The following is a 26,467-nucleotide window of genomic DNA, read 5'->3' as shown; positions in this document are numbered from 1 at the left end:
TGTGACATAACTTCCTGAGAAAAATCCAGTATACAACCAGAAGAGAAACAGCTTTTGAGATTCATGTATTCTTAGCTTAGCTCACACTCTCTCATAATTTTTAATAATATCAATAATAGATTTGCAATAATTAAAATGATGAATAAATGACTGCTATTTGAAGACTCTTTCCTCTTTATGAGTTCAAAGATATTCAATTTGTTTTTTGGTAAAAACAACTTCTCTGGGTGCAAATTAAAGCAAAAAATCCTTCATGAACACATGAAACTGTGCTACACCAACCAGGGCTCCACTGCTCAGAAGAATCATGAACACGATAAAGGACTCAAACCAAGAATGTTCCACAATCTGGTAGCAGGTTTTTCTCAGATTCCACCAGGTTTCTCCTCCAAACTTTGCAGCACTACCCAGGCAACAGTGGAAGTACCTAGCACAACCTGAAAGTGAGAGACAGCAATGAGTGAGTGGAAGGAGGGCAGGAGGATGTGAAGACATGTGCAGGAAACTTCTGGGGGTAGGACATAGACAATGGTCAGAGTTACTGCATCCTTGTTGTTGGTTTTCCCTGTTTTACCAAGAGAAAAAAGAATTGGGATACATCTAGTTAATTTGCCTTGTAGCTCCTATACAGTAGGTAGAGCCCCTTTGGACAACTTTTCATTATTTCAATATTGCATTTGCAGGGAATGCCCCAACAAAGGCAGGAATGATGCATCTGACTCCATGTTCTTAGAAGGCTAATTTATTACTTTATGAAACCATATTACATTAAAGAATGCTATACTAAACTATACTAAAGAATACAGAAAGGATACAGACAGAAGGCTAGAAAGATAATAATGAAAACTCCTGACTCTTTCCAGAGCCCTGACACAGCTTGGCCCTGATTGGCCAAAGAGTGAAAACAACTCCCAGCAGAATGCAATGAAACAATCACCTGTGGGTAAACAATCTCCAAACACATTCCACATGAGCAAAACACAGGAGAAGCAAATGAGATAAAAATTGTTTTCCTTTTCTCTGAGGCTTCTCAGCTTCCCAGGAGAAAAATCCTGGGTGAAGGGATTTTTCAGAGAATGTGAATGTGACATTTCAAGACATTTCTGAGACACTGGACAGGCTCTCACTGACATGCTGTTGGGGCACACAAAATTTCAAAGCCATAGGAAAAAGTCTTGATGTTACAAAAGTCCTTCTCAGTTTCTGCACACTTTTTGGAAACCAGAGATGAGATGCTGTAACCTCAGCACAGAAAGCCACAAAATTTGTCAGGATTGATGTGAAAGCCAGCATTGTTGCATATTAGGGTAGGAAGAAATCATAAAAGCACTGAACACATCCTAGAGCAACTTGCCAAGCTAGATATTTTCTGATTATTTGAAAAGAGTCCTCAGAATATTGGATGATACTTAAGGTCCTTCCCAACCCAAGTCATTCTATGACTCTCTAATCATCACCCTATAGAAATTCAATTCATCTTAGCAGCTTCTTTTGCTTATTTCACTCCTCTGAGATTGCTCATGAAATGTTACTCAAGGAATACTTTTACTGCTGCAAAGTATTAATAAATCTGATGTGCCAGATGACCATTGCCACATTGCCACAGACCTGATCCCACACACTTCTCTTATGTCAAACCCCCAGAGTGACTTGGTTGTGTTGAACTGAGTGAAATTCATCTCACCTCACAATCCTTTTTTTCAGAATGGGGTCTGTGCCATTGCCCATGTCCCACTTGGAAGCAACAAGCTTTTTAGAGGAAAGGGTTTTATTTTTCAGGTGTCTCAGTCTCTATGTTGACTAGATAGGGACAACTATTTAGCTTTTTTTTCAGATAACTAAAATTAACTGAAAATAATCTGACCCTGCTGGCTCAGCATCACTAGAGAAACAAGTTGAGTTTTCACTCTTCCCACTTCCCAGTAGTGAAACCATGAGAGTCTTACCTTCTGGAAAACATTCTTCTGGAGTTTTGAAGTCTTCAGAAAATTCTGGAATCTGTTTTAAAAGATCTTCAGAATTTGCCAGATCCACTGTGCTGACTTCAGAAGAGCTGACACTGTCCAGCTACCGAGCACAGCAATATCAGTTATTGATTCTTTCTAATTTGGGTCCAAATGAATAAATTAATCTGTCAACAACTAAAACTCAAAATTAAAGCTTTGGTATGAACTAATATTACAAATATTGTTGGTAATGGAAAAAACTTCTTGATTTTAAAAGACATAAGCTTAGAAGTACCAACAGATGCATTCAAGTAGAGGCCCAAGCTCTAAAATTACAATATCTATCTACATGAACCAGATGTAACTGCCTAATCAGCTGGGAAACTGAAGAGCTTTTAAATTGCATATCAGTTAATGTAGTTCTCAAAACAGGAGAAATTACCTGGGTTAAAACCATGAAATCATGGAAAGATGCATTCACACAGGAGACCCAGATAAATAAATCAGTTATCATGCCAGGAACTGAGCATCCAGGATAATATTTAGGAAGCAGAAATTGGAATTACACCCTTTATTCTTCAGTTACAAAGCTTTTTGCTATCCCATTAAACCAAAGACAATATTATGAGTCAGCAATTTGTTAGCAATTGCTTAGTTTATGCTTTTGTTCTTTCATATTTCCATAATGCTGGTTTTTACTTCTCTGAATGTATTCTGCATTCAAAATCATTTTAAGATCACTGTAAACTGGTAACAATGATCTTTAATGACAGAGAGAGAAACTCATTTCAAGCATTATGTTTCTTGAATCCAAGAAACTTAGGACACAGGCAGACTTGATGGAATTTCCCACATGGAAACTTATCTCTCTTTAATTCTTCCTTTTTTTTTAATCCTCCTTTTTTGTAGAGTCAGAATTTAATGAATGGAAGGTATCAGAGAGTATTTTATAAATTATTCATAACTACTACCAAAGTTACATCATAGTTTTCCCATTTCCACATGCTCTCTTTCCTATACAATATTTTTTTTTTCTTTAAAATAAATACCTAGAAAACCTTTGATTTTGCTCAAAGAATTCCAGCTCCAGTATTGCCTCTTGTCCTGCCAGACCAGGTACTGCAAGTTCAAGCTGCTTCTGCCACTAAACTTCTCTCTGGTAAATATCTGAACAGAAATATGCCTCTGTTTGACCAGTATTGGAAAATTAACATCACTGAAAAATAAAAATTGTTACCTCTTTTTCTTCTGGTGATGAGAGTTCACTCTTCCTATCCTTTCCTAGATAAAGCACACTGAATTCTTCAGAGGAAAATCCTGATCCTTTACTTGAGCTGCCTGAATTTTTTGCTCTGTCTCCCCTTTGCCTCAGGTGATTTTCATCCTGAAATTAATCTGTGGATTAGAGGGGTTTTCTTTTGCCTTTTCAGGGAGTGTACAAGTCAGAGGGGAAAAACCAATAAGCTATAAATTTCATTAAAAGTGGGCATCTCCAGACAAGGGTTATAAGAAAGGATCATTTTGAGTCTCTGATTTTACCTAAAGATAGAACTTTTCCCCAACAGAGCAAATGAAGGCATTTTAGTGATCTATTTAAAACCTAAATGAGAACTCTTACATAGAAATTAAGAGGGAAATTTAATATGGTAAATTGTGATACCAGAATGACAACTGTGATTGAAACAGAAGTGAAAAATTCATAGAGCACAAAGAAATAGGGTAAATATGTGATGTAGTATCAGAAATATGTCTTTAGTAGAGGCACTCCATAGTTAATCCCATCCACTTCTAATAATTACTACATATTACACACAGGGAGGAAAAATACAAAGTAAGGATCAGAGCAATCAAGTCATATTCTGAATCCATGATAATGTTCTGTATGCAGAACACAGTATTTTTGGTCTTTTGTGCAAAAAATAGTAAGAACAGTTGACATCATGCATAAATATTTACATTAAAAATACAAGTTCACCAAGGACTGCCAGAATTACCTGTGCGCACCACAGCATATCAGCTAGAATTCCTGCAAAAATTTTCTTTTTAAAACCATGAAAGAATGTTGATTTTAAAAGGCTCCAAGTAATGATTTACCCTTGCTGTAAATATTTTTACTTTTAGCTCTAGTTCAGAACTTTGTAATTCTCTGGAAATGGATCAACATCTCCCACCCTGTTCTGCTAGAGACTCTTCTCCCGCACATCCCTCCCTTCCTCTCTCTCCACAATTCTATTGTTCCAACACAAATGAAGACATCCATTACCTTTTTGCTGCAGTCTGTGTCAGTAAATGTGCTCAGTTTATCATCATCTTCAAAGCCCTCACTGGTATTCTCTGCCTCAGCAATAGGGACACAAACAAATACGTTGGGGTTTCTAACAAAATCTTCAAGACCTGGGCACTTGTCCCCGTTTTTCTCAATCCATTCATTATTGTAATTCTCTTTACAACTCTTTGGCTCTTCACTCTTGAACCCAAGTGAGTTCTGTGCAGTCAGTTTGATTTTCTTCTTGTGCACTTTCTTTATGTGCCTGAGCTTCCTGCAGCAGGCATCCCACGTCACACTCTTGACAAAGTGGAATCCCGCGCGGATCCGAGCGAAGGCAATCCGAAGATTGTTCATCTCTCCATCATCCTCTGTTGTCTGGAGACTGTCAGCACTGAAAGAACTCAGCAGCAGTGCAATGAAAAGGTTGAGAACCTGAAAGCAATTGAAATAATAATTAAAAAAAAATAAACTAAAATCCGAAGACTAGCATTGGAAAATCCAAATTCTAACTTTGAAGAACACAGATGCTACCAAAGTTGTCTCTCCTTAGTAAACCAAAACAAAGTGATAAGGAAATGGCAGCAACTGATCACATTGTGATTGATGAAATCAACTTCTCTGTCAGAAATTTCAGTGTTCCCATTCCTCTCTTCTCAAAAAATGTAATTTAAACTACAAGAGAAAACAGATCTGTGTGCCAAATGCATTATTTGTTGAAAGTAACTTTTCAAAGGTTAAAGCAGTAACATTGACTCATGTCCTGTCAGTTTAATAATTATCTCTTCATTCTTCAAATTAGAACTAAATCAGGCCTCTGTGGAGCTACTTCCAAAATTCTGAGAGATCAGATTCAGGCCCAGGAATTTCCTCAAATCTGCTGCTTTATCACAAAAAACAAAACCAAGAGAAGCTTGACTGTTTCATTTTTAAGTACTTTCAAATAAAGGAATTTTTAAACCTCAATTTGTTGGGGTTTTTTTTTGTTTGTTTGTTTCTAAGGGAATGTGAGAATTTAATTTTTTCACTAGTATTTTGGTTATTAATGGGATCTGTGTATCTTAATTTTTGTCATGGCAGAACTGGGCAGATAACACCCCTGAGCCATCCAAGGACCACAGGCAGTGGAGAATATCAGCTCTCCAGAGATCAATTCATCCCATCTGTCTTAGTTATTGGCTTCAGGCTGGAATAAATCTCAGTGCCAGATACCTCTCTCAGCTTCCTTGGACCATGAGAAAGCCTGGACAAAAAGTGAGGGCTAAACACTTCATTGCTTGACAGTTAACATGAAACTGTGATATAAATCTCACTCACAGCATTTCATCACTGACATCAATCCTTGCAGTGTGGAACAGACAGGACATTAAATACATATTCAGGATTTAGACAGAGAGCATAGATTTCCCACAAAGGTCTGCCTAGAGTTAAATATGTTCAGAATTCTTTTTACAATTAAGAGAAGCTTGGCATATGAATGAAGGACATGAGGAACAAAGTTACTTAAAGAAGATATTTATGATTTGGGCATCAAGAAAGGACAGCTCAGGACCAAGGAAGGTAGGCTGTCCCTTGTGTCCCAGTATAGTGTGTTGAGGCTCTGTAGGTTACGCTATTGCAAGATCTAGCTTTTGGATATAAATGTACTTTGAGATGCCTAAAAATAATCCTGATTTCTGTGGTAGCACTAAAGATTCTGCCATTTGCTGATAAAGAATGCAGTACTTGCATGAGGTCTTAATAAAATAAATAAAATTGATTTAGAGAGGGACTTAAGCACTTGGCCCAATTAATTCAAGCAGGTGAGACATAAGCCTCACTGATTATTTACATCCAAATCCCAAGATGTGGAGGAACTTACTGCCTGTGGTGTATTTACTGCAAAGGTGTTTCTCGTCACATTGTCACATGGAAAGGTCAAGTGGTGCTGTGAGCAAAGCTCACAAAATGGGAAAATACAGACAATGGCCCAAAAGTGAAAGGAAAAAGAGGATTTCACAGACTATAATATACATAGGTAAATTTTCCACCTGTTTTTAGGGGAGCTACCTTTTGTTGTCAGAACAGCCATTAGCTGGGGTCCACCACAGACTGAATAAAGAGAAGAACACTTGGCAAAACTTACCACTAAATTTCCTATCACCATGACCAGCAGAAAGACAAAAAGGCACAGTGATGGTTCAGCAACCACCATGCAGTCCCACATGGTCTCAATCCATTCTCCACACAGAATTCGGAAAATGACGAGGAATGAATGGAAAAAGTCCTTCATGTGCCAGCGTGGCTTGCAGTCTTTGCTTATTTTAGTGCAGTTGAACACATAACTTCTCCCAAAAAGCTGCACCCCTACTATAGCAAAAATGAAAATGATGATTGCCAGGACGAGGGTCAGATTACTCAGTGCTCCCAGGGAGTTACAAATTATTTTAATTAGAGTGTTTAAAGTTGGCCAGGACTTTGCCAGTTTGAAGACCCTCAGCTGCATAGCAACATAAAACATAGTGTTAGACATTGGTAGAGATAACTCATCTTTGCACCATGCAAAACCTACAACAACAAAATTACTGATATTCTGAACTATTCCAGCAATGCAACATTTGTGGCACATTAATACTTTTTAAAAGTATTTATAGATATTTTTTTCTCTTGGCTGGGCAACACTGCAAACATAAACTAATCACCCCTTAAAGGACCAAACTAACTTGAGACCCTGATAAATGCAGGCAGGTGTCCATGCAATTCTCTTGATGTAGATTATGGTGCCTAATTTACATGTAAAACAAAAGACCAAAAGCTCAGGGACTTCTGCTGTAGCACTATGAAAAGAGTCTATATTTTGATAAAGCAATTTAAATCAGTCTGTACTATATGAAGTAGATACCTTAACATAATTTCACATCTCTCTTTAAATATTGTTTATTTCTGTTCGTACTCCAACACTTTTTTTCTAATTTCCTGTGCTAGTTTTTAATTATTTGTGTCAGTTTTATAACACGTCCATTCTGGAGTATTTTTTCCTTTGAATATTTCTCAGTGAATTCAAAAGAAATACACTTCTAAAACTCTGACTCTAACATCACAAGGAGTTTGAGTGTGTTTCTTAAAGCCAAGATGAGGAAGTAAAAATAATTGGGGGAGAAAAAAAATAATTTCTTGCCTCCTAGCTGCAGAAGTATTCTCTATTAAATTCACAAGATAAAGTTTCATACAACTGAGCATGCGTGAAGAATTACCAGTCTGAAGGATCGTAAAACTGACAGGGTTCCTCCTTTTCTCCTTTCTTTCTTGCTTTTGTGTTTGGGGAAACTCAGTTCAATTAAACTCAGTGTGACAATGACACTGTCAAAAATATTCCAGGGCTGCTGAAAATAGTAATAGGGATCTAGAGCAATGATTTTTAAGATCATTTCTGCAGTGAAGATTCCTGTAAAAACCTGTGACAAGGAAACAGCAGCATCAGCCTGAAAGTAGCCATGAATTATCTCATCTCTAGGTCATTTTCTCTCAAATAACATTCATGGTTAATAAAAACGTGTATGAAGTCCTAATGCACTTTTAATCAAAATGGGAGGATTTTTTTTTCTGCCTTCTCAGGAGCATGACAAAGTCTATAAAAAATCTGGGAATTGTCTGTATTAGAAACAAAGTTTATAAATGCAGGGTTTGCAAATTTTGAATTTTTGCTTTCACTTTTTATGTTTCAAGTGAAAACACACATCAGCCAATTAATTAATTCTCTAAAAATCCACATAGCTGAGAATTTGCTTACCAAGTTTCCTATTTTAAGCATGAATTTAAAAGTAGGTGACATATTATTGTGCTCCAGTGCCATGAACAAAGTGTTCATCACAATACAAACTGTGATAGTGAGATCAAAAAAAGGATCCTTTATGAAAGCAGCCACTTTTTCTTTGATTCTCAACCAAAGTGGGCAACAGTCCCAAATTAGATACTTTAAAGCAAAGTTCTTCAGGCGTGGTGGGCATTTCTGCTGAGCTTCTTCATGTTCTAAATGAAAAAGAAAATCTGTCATTAGTTATCACTGAGCATGATGGTGAAATAACAACTTCAAGCATTCAAAAGAGCAGAGAAGGAAATCTCTCATCTCTCACAGAGCCTCCCTGCACTTTTTATCATTCATGTGGTTCTCATATCAGCTGATAAACGTGAAAATAAAAATTCAGAGAAAACGCCAAAATCTTTTGTGAGCACTTCCTTCAAAAGCCTTTGGAAAGGGTTTTATTTGTTTCAGACTGGTACCACAATCATCTGGCAATGCAGATATTTGTTATGCAGAGCCTTCACCACAGCTCCTCATGCTCTTGCAGGATGACAGAGCAGCTACAGCACTTCCCACCTTGTCCTCACATGGGTGTCTGGAACAACAGCTGTGTCACACACAACAACTTTCTGTCTCCCTTGACCTCAAGGCAGTTTAAAGAATTGATGGTAGACGTGGGAATTCTTACTCTGGCAAATCCAAATTGCCTGAAATTTGGCCTTTGGCCTTTTCTATGGGAAAGGTCACACCCACCATTTTCCACCTGATGCAAGCTGAACACATCTCCATTTTCCTCAAGTAGAACTTGGGACAGAAGCTGTTTTGTCTTAGTCATTTTCATCTTTTTAATCAAATCTAAATCTCATAGCTTTTCTTTCTTCTCCATTAATATTAATTAGCCCTTCAAAATACTTTTGACCCAGCTTAAGTCCTGTGCAGATTCACTGACTGACTGGAACTAGCTTTAAATACAAGCACAGTAGGAATTACTCATCTGGTTTTCAGGGACCTGGAAGCTTTTCAGAAATAGATGAGCTGGGTCTGACTCATATCCTTTTCTTAATTGGCCCTGTCCTTATTTCTTCCCTCTGTTTAATTTTCATTTCTTCTCCCCCAGGCTCAATACCTACATCTGTACCCTACACCAGTTATTCCAGAGTGATCACTTTGCCTCAGTCCTCACTCCAGGTCTAGCTCTTGTCTTCCTCTAGAGCTACAAGTCCTGTTCCACCCCAGTTCACAGCTGAAACTGTGCAACAAAACCCAGAACTCTGATGAATTTCACTGCAAGGCAAAGTTCAACTGGATGTGTTCAATTGTGATTCTCCCAGGAAAAGGTATTTTAAAAAATTCAGAAAAGGGACCTTCCTGCCACAGCTACCTCCCTGTTCAATCCCATGCTTGTGGTCCAAGAACTGGTGGTACAGCTCCTCAAAAGGGCCAAAAGAAAACAAAAGTTCCTCATCCTGAATAACTTGGACTGAAATTTTTAAGCAAGATCTACAAAAAAATTATCAGTCATCAAAATAACTGTCACTGATTAACTCCCACCAAAAATTCCCTTGGGAAGGTAAATTAAAGGAATAAAATTGTGATGCTGAGTATTCAATATCAAAGAATTGTCACAACTAATTTTACTTGCATAATCTTATTAATTGTTGAATTCTGCATGCCTGTGAATCCTCTGAATTCTGCCACTGACACAATAGAAATCAGGAGAAGAAAAGTGTCCCAGTCCTGCAGGTCAGATGATCAGAAATATTTTCCACCCACTCTCACCCCAACCCCCTTCACTCTCTGTCCTACAAAATGAGCTTTTACAACAGGCAAAGACTGTGTTCTAGTACAGAGAGACTGTGTAACACCTTTTTTTTTCTAAAAGAAGTACAAATTAACAATGAAATTCCTAACTACACGTCCACAAATCTCTGCTAACCTTTAAGAAATATGCTTTGTTCTTTCATGGCAGCATTACTTTAGGGTTGAAATAAACTTAATGAGGAACCACTTACCCTCCAAGACACTGGTAATTATGCTGACTACACTTGCTGCCCTTTGTCTCTGAAGAGCCTCATTAAAGTACTCGGCTGACAGATGAGGAGGTAAATGCATCATGCTGCTCTCATCATGCACAGCTGGCTGCTCAGAGAAGTAAACACGATTAGGAACATAGCACAGGAGTGAAATGAGCCAGGATGTGATGATGGGTAACTGTGAGAGTTAATAGGAACAATGACAGGCAGCCAAATAAATGTACATTTTTACAAGACGTAATAGATGGTGAGATTGAAGGTCCCACTCTCTTATGGGGATGCAGTGAATGGATCCTGCAAGCATGTAACGTGGGGCAAGCACAGCCTTGGAAATGAGTGTATGAGGGGAAATAGGCCCAGGAATTATTCAAGAGACTAATGGAATAGGAGAGAGGTGAAGGATAAATAGGGGAAATTTGGGAATTTACAGGCAAAGATGCTGCATGATGCTAAAGGGGCTATGACCAAAAAAAAAATTAAAAATCACTGGTATTATTAAAAATTACACTCCTGAGCAGCATTTGGGATGAAAAGGATGACTTGTAATTTTAGCACTAGGAATCTTTCAAACTACGTTAGTACAATTAATAAATAGCAGAAACATAAGGTTTACAACAGGAAGGGCAAAATCTAATTTTCAGGAAGCATCAGACTTTTAAAAACCCAACAACTGAAAAATTCCCACACCAGCATGCTTGAGTTCACACCACTGCTTGCCATTAAGGTGAAACTCTTAAAACAACAACAACAAAAGAAGATTGGTAAAGCACCATATAAAGCATATATTTAAAATATTCTATTCTTCCTCACCAGATCCCTCTTTCTCACATCTTCCATGACCGGTGGAAGCAGGGTTCCTTCAGAGGGCACGGGATCTTGGCTGTGCACCCTGCTGCTCCCCAAACCCACCCCAGGGTGCTCCTCCAGGCTGCTCCGCGCGCAGTTGGGGGTGGCGGGGTGGGAGCTGTGGCCCCGCTGGCTCTGCAGGCTGGGGCGCCTTCCCATCCGCGCCCCCGACAGCGACCGGCAGCGGGGCTTGTGTCCCCTGGCGCCCGCCGTGTCCTCGTCACCCAGATCCGCTCCACTGTCCCCCTCCACGGCGGGGCTTTGGAAGTTGAAGATGCTCCCGTGGCTCAGCCGGCGCTTGGCCTGGCTGGAGCTGGGGCCGTACACCAGGCTCAGGAGAGACTGGAAGCCCAGGAAAAGCAAAACAGAGAGAGCAGCGTAACATCACAGAGAAAATCTGGGGAAGCTGTAAATTGTTAGAGCTTTGTACTGTTTACTGTCAACCACTGCAAGTCCAAAACTCTTATTTGATTCAGATTTCCTGGCAAGGATTACATTTAGATTCTTAATGGCAGATAATACAACTTTGGCCCAGGAGAGACTGGAAGCCCAGGAAAAGCAAAACAGAGAGAGCAGCGTAACAGAGAAAATCTGGGGAAGCTGTAAATTATTGGAGCTTTGTAACGTTTACTGTCAGCCACTGCAAGTCCAACACTCTTATTTGATTTAGATTTTTGGGAAGGATTGTGTTTAGACTCTCAACAGCAGATAATAAAATTTTATGAGCTGTACCAGATATTTTTGAGATAATACTTACATTTTATACTTACATTTTAAGTAAGAAATTTTATACTTACATTTTACATATGAAATTTTTCACAGAGAATGACAATATGAAAGCTAACTCCTGGTAGTCATTCACTTATTTTTATTTCTCTTTGTTATAGAAAATTTCTTTAGCTATTTTAACTTTGCTTTCATGCTCCATCTATAATACTTCCTTTTCAAATTAATTTTTTCATCTAATTCTTCTTTCTCCCAACATTTGTTTATTTTAAAGACTTAAGAGTGATCTGTGTTTGTAATGGGGCTTTGTTTATGCTTTCAAGCCAATAATTTTAAATTAAAATTAGAAAAGCTGTAAGGATCTCAGATTCAGATAATAGATTACCAACTTTCGTTGACTGTCTGGGAGCTGTGACTTGGGAAGTTCTTCTTCTTCTTCATTTTCTTCTCTCCCCAATGACTTATTTCTCTTTTTCCTATTGCTTCTTTCTTTGATTTCTTTGGGTGACAGAGAAGAGGCTTCAAAGGAGCTAAGTGACAGGATATCAATCCCTTTAATACCCAGTGACTGCAATTTAAAAAACCAAACATGGATGATATTTTTGCTAGGTGCTTTGAGTAAAAGCAGAAAGAAAACACTTCTGTGCTCTATATTATTATTTCCTGATAACAATTTGTGTTTCACAAAACTCGTTAAAAATCTTCAAATATGTGATAATGCTAAAAGAAAGAGGAGAGAATTTCCCCAACATATGGAGCACTGAACAATTTGCTATTTGCAGTGTGTTATATGACTACAAGTACTGGGCCTGCCAGAGGCAAAATAATCACATTATAGCTCCTACTCCTCCATATGGCAAATTTGCTTACAATAAAAATTCTCAGTTTGAAAATAATGCAGTAGAATATATCCTTTCCCCAAAAGAAATGTTCAAACTGTAATAAAAGTCTTTCTTTGCATTGGGGATCCTAGGACTATATTCACAGTGTGGATGATTTTCCTTCCAATGCTGAATTTAGGGTGATATTTTTAAAACACAGGAGTATCTTGTTCCAGAAGCTTCTGTGCTGTTTAAGTTACCAAGAGACTTTTCATTCAACTACAATAGATTTTGGCTCAAATGTTAATGCAGCAGAATTACTGTATGCTTCTTTGCTCAGCAGCCCAAATGACAAAATAGTATAAAAAAGAATTTTTAAAAAAGCTAAATTTTCTTTTGGAAGCTGCTGGTTGATGGAATTTTTATGTTTTCCCGATTTAAAAATACTGCTTTTCTTAAAGCAACATCAACCTTTAATGCTTTTTATTCAGAAAACAGTCATTGTTTCAGAGGAAACATACACAGCTGAACAAGGAGTTGTTCTGCAGCTCCAGGAATCACTAATTTCAGTAAGTTATCACTTGCTCCTGTTTCCAAAATGAGTGGTTTTTTATATACAGCTGTACACGGGGAGTGATGCTCTTTCTTATGCCTGGATGGGGCTCTGAGCAACCTGGTCTAGTGGAAGGTGTCCCTGCCCATGGCAGGGGCTTGGAGTGAGAGGATCTTTAAGGTCCCTTCCACAGAATTCACAGAATCACTGAGTTCAAAGAGACCTTCAAGATCATCGAGTCCAACCCAGCCCCAACACCTCAACTCAACCCTGGCACCCAGTGCCACATCCAGGCTTTGTTAAACATACCCAGGGGTGGGGACTCCACCACCTGCCTGGGCAGGCCATTCCAGAACTTCATCACTCTTTCTGGGAAAACTTTTTCCTAATATCCAACCTGTATTTCCCTTGATGCAGCTTGAGGCTGTGTCCTCCAAACCTAAACCTGCCCTTCCAGCCTAAACCTGACCAAAAACAGAACAATGAGACAAACACTTGCAAGTGAATAATTTACATACCTCTTGCTCCTTCTGCAGTAATTCCATAGCTTCCCGAAATTTCCTTTCCTTTGCCTCGGTTTCAGCAATGGTGGCCTTGTTCTGGTCCTCATATGCCATTGTTACTACAGCCAGAATCAAGTTGACTAGATAAAATGAGCCCAGAAAGATGACCATCATGAAGAAGACTACATACACCTTCCCAGAAGCTCTGAGGGTCTGCAAGCAACACACCCCAGAGATAAACATTACCACAAAAAGTTCCAGGTAGACTCTCAATGTGTCTCTGAAATTCTTCAAAAGCACTGAACTTCCTAGACACAACGTTTCAGGAAGATTAAATGGAATTATAAATTTCTTTGCCGTTCTTCCCTGTCTTTCTCCCTCCTCCGATACCCTCACCTTTTAAATCCCATGAAGACAACAGAGGAGGCATTTTTACATTTTTGAAGGACAGTACAGAACCCTTTTAGGACTTTTTTCCAAGAGCAAGGTGAAAGAGCAGGGAAGCACTTCAGCCTCCCTTTATCCAGGAGTCACAGGCAGAAGGAGGGCCCGTGAGCCTACCACAGCCATGCCCTGCAAGAGCACACCATAGGCTCTGGACATTCCCCAAGTTAGGGTGAGAAGAAAGGAATGATGGGAGCAGTTATGCAGATTAAGTTATTCCATATAAGGTGATGTTATGATCCCTGCTTTCTGTTTGGTTAGTCTTGTGCTCTATATTAGGTATAGTTTCTGTTTCTCTTTGTTCTTTGGTTCCCTGCCCTCTTTATAAGTTTGTGTTTGCCTCATTTCATGGTCTTCTGGAGCAGCTCCCTACAGTGTACAGCTTCTATTTTTGTTGTGCATTGATTGTTAGGGCCCCTTTTATTTTCCTTTATTAAACTTTGATTTTTGAGCACTCCTGTTGTACCTGCCCCTACTTTAGTTACTGCTGTGCTTCCAGCCAACCCAGTCCTGGGGTTGTGCCTGCCCTCAGCAGTGAGGGTTCATCCAGCAACACCCTCAGAGATGAATCATTGATTGTACATCCCATTGAGACAATCAAGGAGGCATTTTTATATTTTTGAAGGACAGTACAGAACCCTTTTAGAACTTTTTTCCAAGAGCAGGGTGAAAGGGCTGGGAAGCACTTCAGCATCCCTTTACCGGGAGTCACAGGCAGAAGGGAAGACATGGGCTCGATGACCTGCAGCTATTGCTTTTATTTGAGGTTTCTTGTCTTCTCTACACATTTTCTGCTTCAACTAATGAAGATCAGTTCTGAGCCATGCACAAAACTGGTACCTGTTGGTACAGACGCTCCCAGTAGTCCTGGGTCATCAGGCGGAATAAGGAGAGAAAAGCCCAGCCAAACGTATCAAAACTGGTGAAACCATAATCAGGATTTGGCCCAATTTTACAGCATTTATAGCCAGGAGGACAGTCCCTAGAATTAGTTAAAAAAAAGTGGAGCTCTTATAAATGTGCAGATTTCAAGGAAAACTTCAGCTTTACGTAGGAGTTCCGATTATGTTTCAGCTCTGCTGTTCATTAGAGTGAAAAACAATTTTCTACTCCACGTAGAGTTGGCTGAAAGGAGAGATGGAAAAAGCAGCACCCACAATCCAGAAACAAAGGAAGAAGACAGGCTGGAGTAGACTACCATCCCGGGACAGCCCCCTCATCACCAATCTTCATCCCCTGCCCCTCACTGCAGAGCAGCCACATCTCCCTCCTTGCCCAAACTTGCCCTCCAAAATTCTTGGGTTTTTTTTCCAGGTTAATGCTCATGAGCCTTCACAGAGAGGAATGTCTGTCCTATGCTATACCCCAGATCTTTCACATTTTTAGCTCTCTCATACATCCATAGGAAAAAGGAAGACAACACTTCAGGAAAATCTAAAAGACTAATTAGATCTGAATAAGCCAACTTCAAGTTCATACTTCACTCCTTACAAGACTTAAATTATCTGTTTGCTATACTTTTTTTTCTGTGTTCCTGTTTCTGCATTCAAGGAAAGCTTGGAATTTCTGCTTTTGTCTCACATGACTGAGCAAATATAGGAGCACTGAGGCAGAGAAAACTTCCAAGAAAGAAATAATCTTAAGTCACTCACCCACCACCAGGACCACACAGCAAAATATCCACAGTACCATTTTTCCTAGCAAAGTCATCTATTAAAAAAAAAAAAAAAAAAAGGGAAAAAAAATTAAACCCAAAACACTTTCTAGCCTGAATCCTCTATCATTTAATTTTAGTAGTGATGAGTAACCAGTGACCTGTAAGAGCGAGTGCACAGGTTTCCCATGCTCACATTAACTGCACCAGATTGCAGGATGCCCTGGCCTCATTTATAAACATGAATATGTGTATGCACGAATTTCAGACTGAAGGGAGTCTTTTAATGCAGAATTTTTACAGACATTATCACTTTGGCTACATCTGTATAAAGGAAATGAACAACTGGAAAACATAGGCTCAAACGCAGCCACAGAATCCAGGAGCGGTTCAGGTTGGAAGGGACTGTAAAACTCATCTCATTCCAGCCCCTGCCATGGGAAGGGACACCTTCCACTATCCCAGGCTGCTCCAAGCCCTGTCCAACCTGGTCTGGGACACTTGCAGGGATCCAGGGACAGCCACAGCTTCTCTGGGCACCCTATGCCAGGGCCTCACCTCTCTCTTAATAAAGAATTTCTCCCTAACATCTAATAGAAATTTTAAACCAATCCAATATTTGCTAAAATATCTTCCAATACTTTGCTAAAATATTTTCCAGTGTTTTTAAATGTTGGCACAAACTGGCAGAGTTCTGGCCCGTAGCAATTACCCCTCTCCAAGAATGTGTGCAAGCACTGCTAGGAATAGAATTGACCAGTTCTGTTTCCAATGAGCAATAAAAAAGTCCAGTTCTGAGGAGGAAGAAAGAGTATTTGGTTGTGTGACTATCCACCACTGCAAAGCCAAAAGGCAGCTCCTAGCCCTGCTTAGCAGAGAAATTCAGATTTATCCATTAGGATGCTGGAGCTGTGCCCTTTCTGAACTCTTCCCCTCTTTCTCTTAGCATTAGTTACTCTGCTATCAACAGAATGAAAGTAAAAGCTTTAGCTAATAGCTAATCATCTCCATTAAGGTGTGGATTTATTATCCCAGATGTAAGGGAGGTCTCACATCTCCCTGGTGCTTCTCAAACCTTTCCTGTGCTCATCAGATAAGTCAGCATGATTCAGAGCCACCTGGAACCTTTGATATCAGCTCTGCCATACCATGTAAATACACCATAAAGGAATTAATCCCTATCTGGGCTACTTTCCACTGGAATTTTGCTTAGCTCTAATCCTGCAAACTGAAAAAAAAAAAACAAAAAAGAGGGTTTTTAAAGAAGATTCAGTGATTGAATTTCAGAGAATCATAATAAAATATAGTTCTCTATGTGGGAGATGGGAACTTCCCACAAAATCAGGAAGAAAGCAGTCCATAAAAATGTATAAAAATAGTTTTCTATAAAACTGAGTTTATAGGGCTGTACATCCTAAATCCTATAGGAAAGTCATTAAACCTGACTGGGCTCTCCTGTTCCTTTAGGCATAGGGTTTGAACAACACTAAGGTTGTGGAGCAACACAGATTTTATATTTCTTGAGCTTTGTTTCCTCCAACCACTTGCCTTTATACTGCTTCAATGTTCTGCATATACTAAAACATAGATATTTTTGCTTCTTGTTCTTCAGCACAGAAAATCAGCATTTTTAGCCCAACTTTGTCTCATCCATGGTCTCTGCTATGGTGTTCTAGTCACTGATTGATTCCTTTTCAAGTTTGCCTTCAATTAGGAATTTTACAGCATTCTGTACATATAAATTACTTGGTTTTTATGTGCAATCTTTTGGTAGAAACAAGAAAAAAGTTTTCCTCAAAAATCTTTTCTACACTTTCTTCCCCTGGAATGTGCAGTTACTGAAAAAATCCTGTCTGAACAAATCTCCCACACAGAGTGTGGACAAACAGCAATTCTGGGTGACTTTTCATGTATTTCCAGAATTCTCATGGGAAAATTCTTCTCTCCCTGTACAACTGCTGCTGTGTCTGAACTCAGTGGGAGAGATTTTCTTCAGTGATGAAGCTTTCTTCATATTTCTGGCACAGACATTGATTATTTTGAGTCTGTTTTTTTCACATATATTTAGTCTTCTCCTTTTACACAAGGCTTTGCTTTGCTGTTCTGAACTGCATCTTACAGGTGTTCCTCTGAGAAGGCTTTGGTGCATTTTCAGAGCTCTGCTCCATGGTTCCATCACCAGCCTCAGCCAAGGTTTAAACATGAAACATATGTATTGTAGATATCTTATATAAGACATAAAATAAGATATATTTGATGTCAAGTAATTTGACTTTTCAACAAGTTCCTTAGAGCTGAGGAGCTGTTCTCACTGAGCAGAAAAATGAAAATGCATGTGCTCTTCAGCCTGTAGTAAAAGGTGAACTTTGGGGAATTACAACAGAGAACGAGCTAATGCATGTTTCAGTTATTGTCATAGCATTCAGGGAAACAGATCTGGATGTTACTGGAAAATTTGGGAGTGCTTTTTCTTATAATGAAGGGAAGGAGTGCATTCCTGGATGCCTGCAAGCTGCTCTGGCAATCAGAAGGCCATTATCAGGTAGTTACTCATCAAAACATCAATCAAAACATCCTAATTCACAGCAGTGGTTATACATGTGTGCATAGGTGTCTATAGCATCATCTAAAGAAGAATTAGGGAGAAAACAATTACCTGAATCATTAACAAACTTTTCATAACTTTCCCACGTTTTATTACAAAACTCTGTAGTGTTCCTGATACACTTTTGCCTGAGATTGCCCTTAAAAAGCTGGAGGCCTATGAGGGCAAAAACACTCAGGCAGAAAACAGTCAGGATCATCACATCAGCAAGCTTCTTAACAGACTGGATAAGTGCCCCTACAATGATCTTGAGCCCTATAAAAACAATACAAAAAGGAAATACAGGATGAAAAACTGAGATTCAAATATCATACTTGATTAGAGTTCAAACAATTATAAAAGCCAAAGTATAAGAATTATAGGATAGTGTGTGGCAAATATATTTGAAATACAAGTATATTTAGGGTGAGAGTGGCTAATAAGACAGAAATATTATTTTCCTCCTTTCTTTAACCCTACAATTTTAAGATATTCCTTTAATCTCTGAAAAATATTCATACAAAGGTGATGAGCCAGAGATCATCTAGTTTTCTTTATCCATGACAAATAATATGCATAATTCAAATTATACTTCCAACACTGGTAATTTGTGAAGACAATATCCAATCTGAACCTCCCCTGGCATGGACTGATAATGTAAAATCATTAGTGGTAAAGACCCTTCAATATGCAGAATTATTTCTGTGGAACCATAGCAGACACATCAGCTAAAAGCACATTCTGTAAAACTGACATTATAAACTCTGAACAGTATCTTCAAAAGCATAATGAAAACAAACTATATTCAATATTCTTTCCAACACTTGATTCATTCTGACTGGGACAGATGAACTGAGACACTTTTTGTGTGCACAAATTCAGCTGTGTCTGCAGCTTGGGAAAGATACAGGGGGGAAAAAGGCAAAAGCAAATGTTTTTGAATGAAACAAAGAGGAGCTGTTAGTAGAAGAAAGTACTCAGCAAGTAAGATTTCTTACCTGGGACTACTGAAATGGTTTTTAAAGCCCTGAGAACCCTGAAAGTCCGGAGGACTGACACACTCCCCAGGTCACTGAAGGCTCCCACATACCTGTAAAGAGCAGATGTGAAATACCAAGGGCTTGAACAGAGTTAACAGGGCAGTTATTTACAGGGGTCATTCTTGCAAGTCAATCTTTCCAAGCATATTTTAAGCATTAAAAAGCTTAAAATCAAGGATTTGTCTGAAGACTTATAAAATGGAAATGCATTTCTTCATTATTAAGGTTTCCCTCTGAGGTGGCTCCTGGATTGTGCACAGCTGCTTTTCTGTGAGCATCTTTAACCATCATTCCTTTAAAATACAAAGGTACCACTCATTATTATGTATTTACAAATGCTGGCTGAGCTGTTTTAATCTCCCTTCTGTGGATGCATTTAACCAGTAAATAGAAGCTTGCTAATTACCAGAAAATCAGGCTTTAACTATGATTTTTGGAGATGGAGCTGTAATTTAATCCACTATCCTGGTGTCTATGCCCATCACCCTAACTGCAAAATTACACTTGCATTCATGGGGTCAGCAAGTATGTATTTATACCCAGCTCTTACATTTCAGCAGTCTCAACACATCCATTCACAGATACCCACCTCTGGGAATATCTTGCTCTGCACAGCTCTGTTCCCTTCTTGAAACACTAAAACATTATTGTAATACAGGGAGTGCTAAACGAGGGGAAATGTCAATGTTCTAGATAGTTTCAGGTGCAATTAGGAGCCATGGGCTGGTTTTTAAACCTCAGGCAGCCTTTTGCACCACAGCAATGAGAATTTCTAGCACAGACAGAGCAGGCAGGTAATCCATATTTCATTTTATTTGTTCCCACTTACGCCATGACAATAACGGTGAAATCCAACCAGTTCCAGGGATCCCGAAGGAAAGTGAATTCATTTAGACAGAATCCTGTTGCCAATATTTTTATCAATGATTCAAAAGTGTAAATGCCAGTGAAAGTAAATCTAAGGAGGGGAGAAAAGAGCCAAAGGGAAAGAGCAGTGTTAGCACTCAACAGCAGAGGCACAGTCAGACTATTTAATGTCTGGGCCAGCAAACTGAGACAATGCTGGGGAGAACAAACAGATTTCTGCTGGATTTCAGTGTATTCCATGGTTCATATGGTGCTGCAGGCAGTAGCTGACTGCAACCTGGACATGGCTATTGGTGTGCAACCCATGACACACTTTTTGGCATTTGACAATTTTTTCCAAATTATTCATGTGAGACCCCATAATTTCAGAAACACCAGACTCCCAGTTACTAGGTAAAATAAAGATCCAAATTTCTATCTTCCTCCAGTTTCAAGTGGCCAAGTGAACATGTGATGTGTTGTGTTTTTCCTTTGGGCACACAGCAACCATTTCTGTGTAGAATATGTAAAACACTTAGAGGAATACAAGAGCAGAGAGTTTTCAATTTAAGATGGCAATTATTCTTATTAATGGAAAATTATCAGTAAAAGCTCTTCTGGACTTAACTGAGTGCACTTATAATTTCAAGGAGGCAGCAATATCCCTACAGAATTCAAAAGGCTTTCATTTGGTAGTCAGCAAATGCACTAAGAAATCATATGGATGTAATGCTTCCCTTTTAATTTGGAAAGAAGCATTCTGAAATTATTCTAGAAATGCATTTGAATGGTAGCTGGTGTCAACAGCAGATACAACTCTGATCCAACCTTTGACTCTCTCATAGGTAGAGAAGCACCTCAGCATCTTCTGGTGTTTTAATACCATGCAGGGTCTTGTTCCTGCTTGCATGACAGTTTGCCATTCCAAGCTGTTTCAGTGTCATTGAGCATGATCTAGTAAAAAATACTTTTAAACCTGTTTTTAATACTAAGTATTTAGGAATCTTCTCCTTCATGGTAGGTGTTAGAATTATCAGTATTCACATTCTAGCGTTTTTGCCAAAGTGAAAAAGTGACAGCTGAAATAGTCTCTAAGAAAACCTCAACATCAACAAACCCATGGCATTATACCTTTCAAGACTGACTGCAAAACATAGATTTATTGTTATTTATTAACATTGCAGGTGTTGGCAGCACTGAAGATAAAAGCTTTCCATTCTAACAGATCTCTGCAGGCCAAGTGCTTCTGACAGGACGTTTTATTAGAGCAAAACTCAGCATTTCAATATAATTAGCCAGAATTTTGAAAGGCAGCAACTCCCATGTGCTCAATCAGCATCAGTAACAACAGGAAATACATCTTGATAGAGAGCAAATAATTACTGAGTAACTTCAGAAAGTGGGAAAACTGGAGCAGCAGAACAGACATGAAGCCAGTTCAACAGTGGAACTTAATCTGTGCTTACTCTCTCCTATAACATCAAAATTATTGTATGTATTGGGCTTAAAGACAAAACTACTTCCTCAAATAAAATCTAAATTTACAAACCCCCTTAAGACAAGCAACTTTCCTTTTAAATCTCCCACAAACCATCTCTAGTGAAAGTGTCAGGTCTCAATAACTCAATGCAGCTACATAAATAAAAAATATACATACCCAAAGATACTTACTCAACATATGTGTTCCATGAAGGTGATGAAGACTTAGATGACTCAGTCAGAGCCATGAATACACAATTAGTTATAATGGTGCACATGATAAACCAGGTGAACAATGTAAGTCATGGGAGTGAAGGGAAAGAATATGACATGGATTCAGAAATGTAACTAAATATTGCTTCAGTCACTGGCTGATGTTATCTGGCTTTTTGTTTAAAGCACTTGTAAGAGCAGCATGCACTGATATTCACTGATTTTGAGCCATGCTAGATGACAACACACTACTGCTGTTATTCAGGGACTTCTGTATTGATTACAGAACTGCTGCTCTAAGCATTTCCAGCCTGAAAAAGGACCCTCAACCACTTTAGGATTGGGTGGAAGGATGCAATTTTAGTTTCAGGTTTTGGCATACAAGTTAAACACTTGCCCAAATCACACAGGTGGGGCCCAAACCTACCTCTGACCTGGCAAAGCTCTTCTCTTCCAAAGGACAGAACGAAATCTGACAAGGTGATTGCAGGGGTCTCAAACAACTCTAGATCATAGAATCACAGGACATGCTGAGTTTGAAGGAACCCCATCAGGATCAGCAAGGCCAAGTTCTGGCCCCTTCCAGGGCATCTCAAATGTCACGTCATGATCTTGAGAGCATGGCTTCAGGCTGGTGCTGTGACAGCTCTCTTGGGGAGCTTGTTCAGTGCCCAGCCACCCCTAGGTGAAGAACCTTTTCCTGTTATCCAACCTAAACCTCCTCTGGCTTGGCTCCAGCTGTTTCCTCAAGTCCTGTCACTGGTCACCAAAGCAAAGACATCAAGGTCTGCCCCTCACAAGGAAGCTGAAGACCAGAATGAGTCTCCCCTCAATCTCCTTTTCTCCAGCCTGAACAGACCAAGTGCCCTCAGCCACTCCCCATGTGGCTTCCCCTCCAGACCATTCATCTTCACTGCCCTCCTTTGGATGCTCTCTAATAGATTAATGGGGTTTTTATATTGTGATGTCCATGTTGAGCCAGCTCATGGGGCTCCCCAGGTGCTGTCTGGGACCTGCTGGCCCAGAGAACAGCAGCTTGGGCAGCGACCTCAGCTTTGGTGGACACCAAAGCTCAACACATGACTCTGGAGCTGGATCTCATGCCTTGTTGTACCACAGATGTGGGCAATCCATAGGGCAGAGGACTATGGGAAAGACATCCATCTTTGCCATTATCCATCCTCTCCATCCTCACCAAAAAGAAAAATTCCTGGCTTTAGCTCTAGCTATGGTCCAGCTGTTAGAAGGAGCTGAGCTACTCTTGGAAATGCCAATGACAGCCAGCTTCTGCCCAGAGAAGGCCCCAGATGAGAGGCATTGCTGTTCCAGGGATGTCTGCACACTGCTGTGATGACAGCCTCGAGCCACTGCAGTTAGCTCACACCACAGAGCCAGGAGAGGGCTGGAAATCTGAAATCCCCACAGGGACATCACAGACTCCACTCTGGGTCTGATTCAGTCTGAAGCCACTGTAGGCGAGACTGGGGGTAGCACGGTCGGGACGGATGGAGACGAGAGATCTCAGAAGCCAAGTCGTGGAACTTGCGGTTTATTGCAAAGGGCGTGGGTACAGGGCCCTGCTGGGAGCTGCCAGCTGCAGCTCGGAGCAGGCCCGAGAGAAGAGAGAGAATGAGAGGGTAATAACGTAAAAAGGCAAGAGCTAAGAGCAAGAGTAAAAGCAAGAGAACAAGAGCAAAAGCAAGAGCATAAGAGAGCGAAGTTCCCGTTACAATACAATAAATCATCTTCTGTGTTGAATATTCTGATTCTCACTAACCAATCTAGTACAGCATACAAATCCTATAGCATTTACATACAGCCTATAAGAATCACTACATTACCATATTGTGCTACATTTTAAACTCTAAAACCTACTCTTCGGACTCCTTCTGCCAAGCTGGCAGGGTCTGCTCTGACCCTTGGACTTGCCTGCTTGCAGAGGGTCTTGTTTCATCAAAAGGGGATTACCTTCAGCCAGCCACACCATTGTTTTCCTGTTGTTCAGTAACTAAGGGATGTCAAAGCTTGCTTTCATTTCAATCTCGCTTATAGTTTCTATATTCTCAAAATCTTTTGCCAAGCAATCATATTTGTAAAGCTTTCTTCTTTCATCTTCCCCAACAAGCCACCGCTCAGGTGTCCTTCCCCAGTGCCCAAGTGGAGCAACACACTTGTGATTCCCACCTCCTAAATTTGATATATGAGTTGGGATCTAAATTACCTTTATATATACCAAGGCATTCCCTGCAAGAGAATTCCTGGAAATATTTACTTTCATATACCACATGTACACTTTTTGAATCTCACTTCCCAGAGAAACTAAGTTTACATGGGTTTTTTTTCTATGTGTTTTCCTGTGTGTACTTGCCTGTCTCAGCCTTCCTCACAAAACTGGCCAATGGTTGATCAGCTTTGGCACGAGTTGAATTTAATTCCCACATTTGGGTAAGCAGAAGATGAAAAAGAGGATGGAAATCTTATCAATCTTCTCAGTGGGAAAGGCTTCAGAATGAGATACTTGTCTATGACACATCAAGAAATCAATATCAGAGCTCAAAACACAAATCTGTAGAGAATCAGGCTTAATAAGCTAAATACTCACAAAACTTATTTCTATATCACAAAAGCACCAAAAACACTAATAACATCTAAGGTGATTCATGATCAAAACCTGTCTGTAGTGAAGAACCAGACTAACTCAATGCTGTAAAATACAAAAGCACAGGATTATGTAGGGGTTTATAATCAAAAAGAGTGAATAAAGCTGATAAAAGGATATGAATGTACTAAAATTTTAATTGCTCTTCTTCGTATTGGATGGAAGGGACTGAAGATCCACAGGGCACGTGTAGCAGTGAATCTGTAGATTGTTTTCTGCTTGTTTAGCACTATGAAAATCTTTTAAAAATAAACAAAAAAGAATTTGTCAGGAAGTTGAACACAGAACTTATTTTTGTGCTACATCCTCTTGTGTCAGTCATGAGCAAGATCTTGAATCTCACTTTAGCCTGGTTAACTGCAAAGGCTGAATAAATTTGCTATCCTTTCATCAGAAACTTTAACTCTCAGGCTGCAAATTATTCCTTAGCACAAACTTCTTTTTTCAGCCTTGTGATTTGCAAAGAGCCATGCACAGAATTAATCTTGCTTATGATTATTCTCTTAAAATAGAATGAACCCCTCACTGACTCAAGATATACAAGAGGTGCAAGGAAGAGCTGCAGCTTTTTTCTTTATTTGCTATTGGTGACAATGATCCTCTAGCTCCTAGATTGTAGAAATTAGTTCAATGTCTAACCTCCTCTCGAGCAAAAAGCATAATTCCCAATGGATTAGTTTCCATTTCTCTGTTTGTTATTGAAAATCATATTCTTCAATATGTCACAACTGTAATATGGAGCTTGAGTCAGGGTGTTGTAAGGATTCATCAGCAATCATTTAAAATAATCTTTATGCTTAAGTCTCATTTATTGTATACGTAAGTGGAACAAAAGCATTGAGATGGAGGGAAACACATTATTCAAAACTATGGAACTTACAAAAATGTACAAAATTATGTACAAAGTTACTATAACTCCTAATTAATATAATTTCTTTCTAACTTCCCCTTTTCTTCCTTTATCCAATTTATTTTTTCTGCTTCTATTCTGATTCAAATCTTAATTGATTTCATATTATTTCACTCTTAAAATTTAAAGTTAAGCTTTTTTTAAAAAAGATTACAGCACATCACTCAGCTATGCCAACTGTGTGCATTGTTTAACCTAGAATGGGATGATAATTTGTGTAAAGTGATGTAAGCAAAGCTCTTTGAAAGATTGTCCACAGAAACTTTTGGCAATACAATAACTTATATAAATTAAATTAAATTATATTAATTTAATTAATTAAAAATAAAATCCAAGTATTTTGGTGGCTCTAACCTTATGATCTTTGTAGTAGGGGTCGAGATCCTCCAGTGGTTCCCCAATGAGCTCTGGAGGAGGATTTCCATAGAGAGCTGGCAACTTCTGGAAAGCTTTTAGGTCAAGCTGAGGACGTGCCTTCTCCTCGGGTTTCTGCTCTGTGGTATTTTTTGGACAATTCTTTTTGGCAGCAATTCTCTTTTTGATCGCTGCCAAGGATTCCTGGGTGAACCTGCGGAAGTTGTTGGTGCCAGGCAGCAGGAATTCAGCCATTTTTCATGCTTCTCTTCCTGTCACTAACTCTGTCCAAACAACAGAAACAAGTAGAAAGGAAGTCAAGAAACTCCAAAACAGACAAGTTATGGAAATGAGACAACTGTTTGCCCATGCATGGCTAAGAACATCGACTTTCTAAGCCAGCAGCTTCTACAAAAATAAAAAAAAAAATTAAAAGGAAGAAATATATGATAAATACCTTTTTCAGTGAGATGTCTGCTCAGTGTTTTTTTGAATTATATGCACAGATAGGATGTGAGCAAACCTCTATAAACTTAAGAGTGTGTTTGGGGCACTTCAAACAAGATAGACATTATCCTAAATGCTCTTGAGCTGCTCAGAAAAAAAAAAACCCTACTCTTCTGGTTCAGCCCAATATTTGGAAATGGGACAGCAAAACCCATCCAACTGCAACATCAAACATGTGCAGGTTGTCAGCAACAGCAGGATCAAGTATTGAATTAACTAGTGCAGATGGGAATACTCAGATGGAAAGTCCATCCTGGTGGAGCCAGCACAGGAATGAGCAGCATCCAAGAGGATTTAATCTG

General features: G+C 39.3%; 1 protein-coding gene across 1 annotated transcript in view; it reads right to left on the bottom strand.

Moving 5' to 3' along the window:
- The window catches only part of LOC132323604 (sodium channel protein type 5 subunit alpha-like), a 34,413-nt gene extending 8,500 nt beyond the window's left edge, over nucleotides 1-25,913 (bottom strand). Inside the window, exons 1-19 of the mRNA XM_059839024.1 lie at nucleotides 25,659-25,913; nucleotides 24,515-24,633; nucleotides 21,715-21,819; nucleotides 20,027-20,155; nucleotides 19,156-19,247; nucleotides 18,230-18,433; nucleotides 15,572-15,629; nucleotides 14,760-14,901; nucleotides 13,491-13,688; nucleotides 11,984-12,166; nucleotides 10,837-11,214; nucleotides 10,006-10,135; nucleotides 7,982-8,220; nucleotides 7,446-7,646; nucleotides 6,338-6,691; nucleotides 4,210-4,647; nucleotides 3,184-3,330; nucleotides 1,947-2,067; nucleotides 283-437 (exon numbers count right to left, since the gene is read on the bottom strand). Coding sequence (XP_059695007.1) covers nucleotides 283-437; nucleotides 1,947-2,067; nucleotides 3,184-3,330; nucleotides 4,210-4,647; nucleotides 6,338-6,691; nucleotides 7,446-7,646; nucleotides 7,982-8,220; nucleotides 10,006-10,135; nucleotides 10,837-11,214; nucleotides 11,984-12,166; nucleotides 13,491-13,688; nucleotides 14,760-14,901; nucleotides 15,572-15,629; nucleotides 18,230-18,433; nucleotides 19,156-19,247; nucleotides 20,027-20,155; nucleotides 21,715-21,819; nucleotides 24,515-24,633; nucleotides 25,659-25,913 — 3,648 coding nt within the window. The remainder of the gene's footprint in view (nucleotides 1-282; nucleotides 438-1,946; nucleotides 2,068-3,183; nucleotides 3,331-4,209; nucleotides 4,648-6,337; nucleotides 6,692-7,445; nucleotides 7,647-7,981; nucleotides 8,221-10,005; nucleotides 10,136-10,836; nucleotides 11,215-11,983; nucleotides 12,167-13,490; nucleotides 13,689-14,759; nucleotides 14,902-15,571; nucleotides 15,630-18,229; nucleotides 18,434-19,155; nucleotides 19,248-20,026; nucleotides 20,156-21,714; nucleotides 21,820-24,514; nucleotides 24,634-25,658) is intronic.
- Between the last annotated feature and the right edge of the window lie 554 nt (nucleotides 25,914-26,467).

The sequence above is a fragment of the Haemorhous mexicanus genome, chromosome 1, assembly GCF_027477595.1.
Source record: "Haemorhous mexicanus isolate bHaeMex1 chromosome 1, bHaeMex1.pri, whole genome shotgun sequence".
Taxonomy (NCBI): Eukaryota; Metazoa; Chordata; class Aves; order Passeriformes; family Fringillidae; genus Haemorhous; species Haemorhous mexicanus.
The sequence above is the reverse complement of the archived record's forward strand: the minus strand, read 5'-3'. Positions and strand labels throughout refer to the sequence as shown.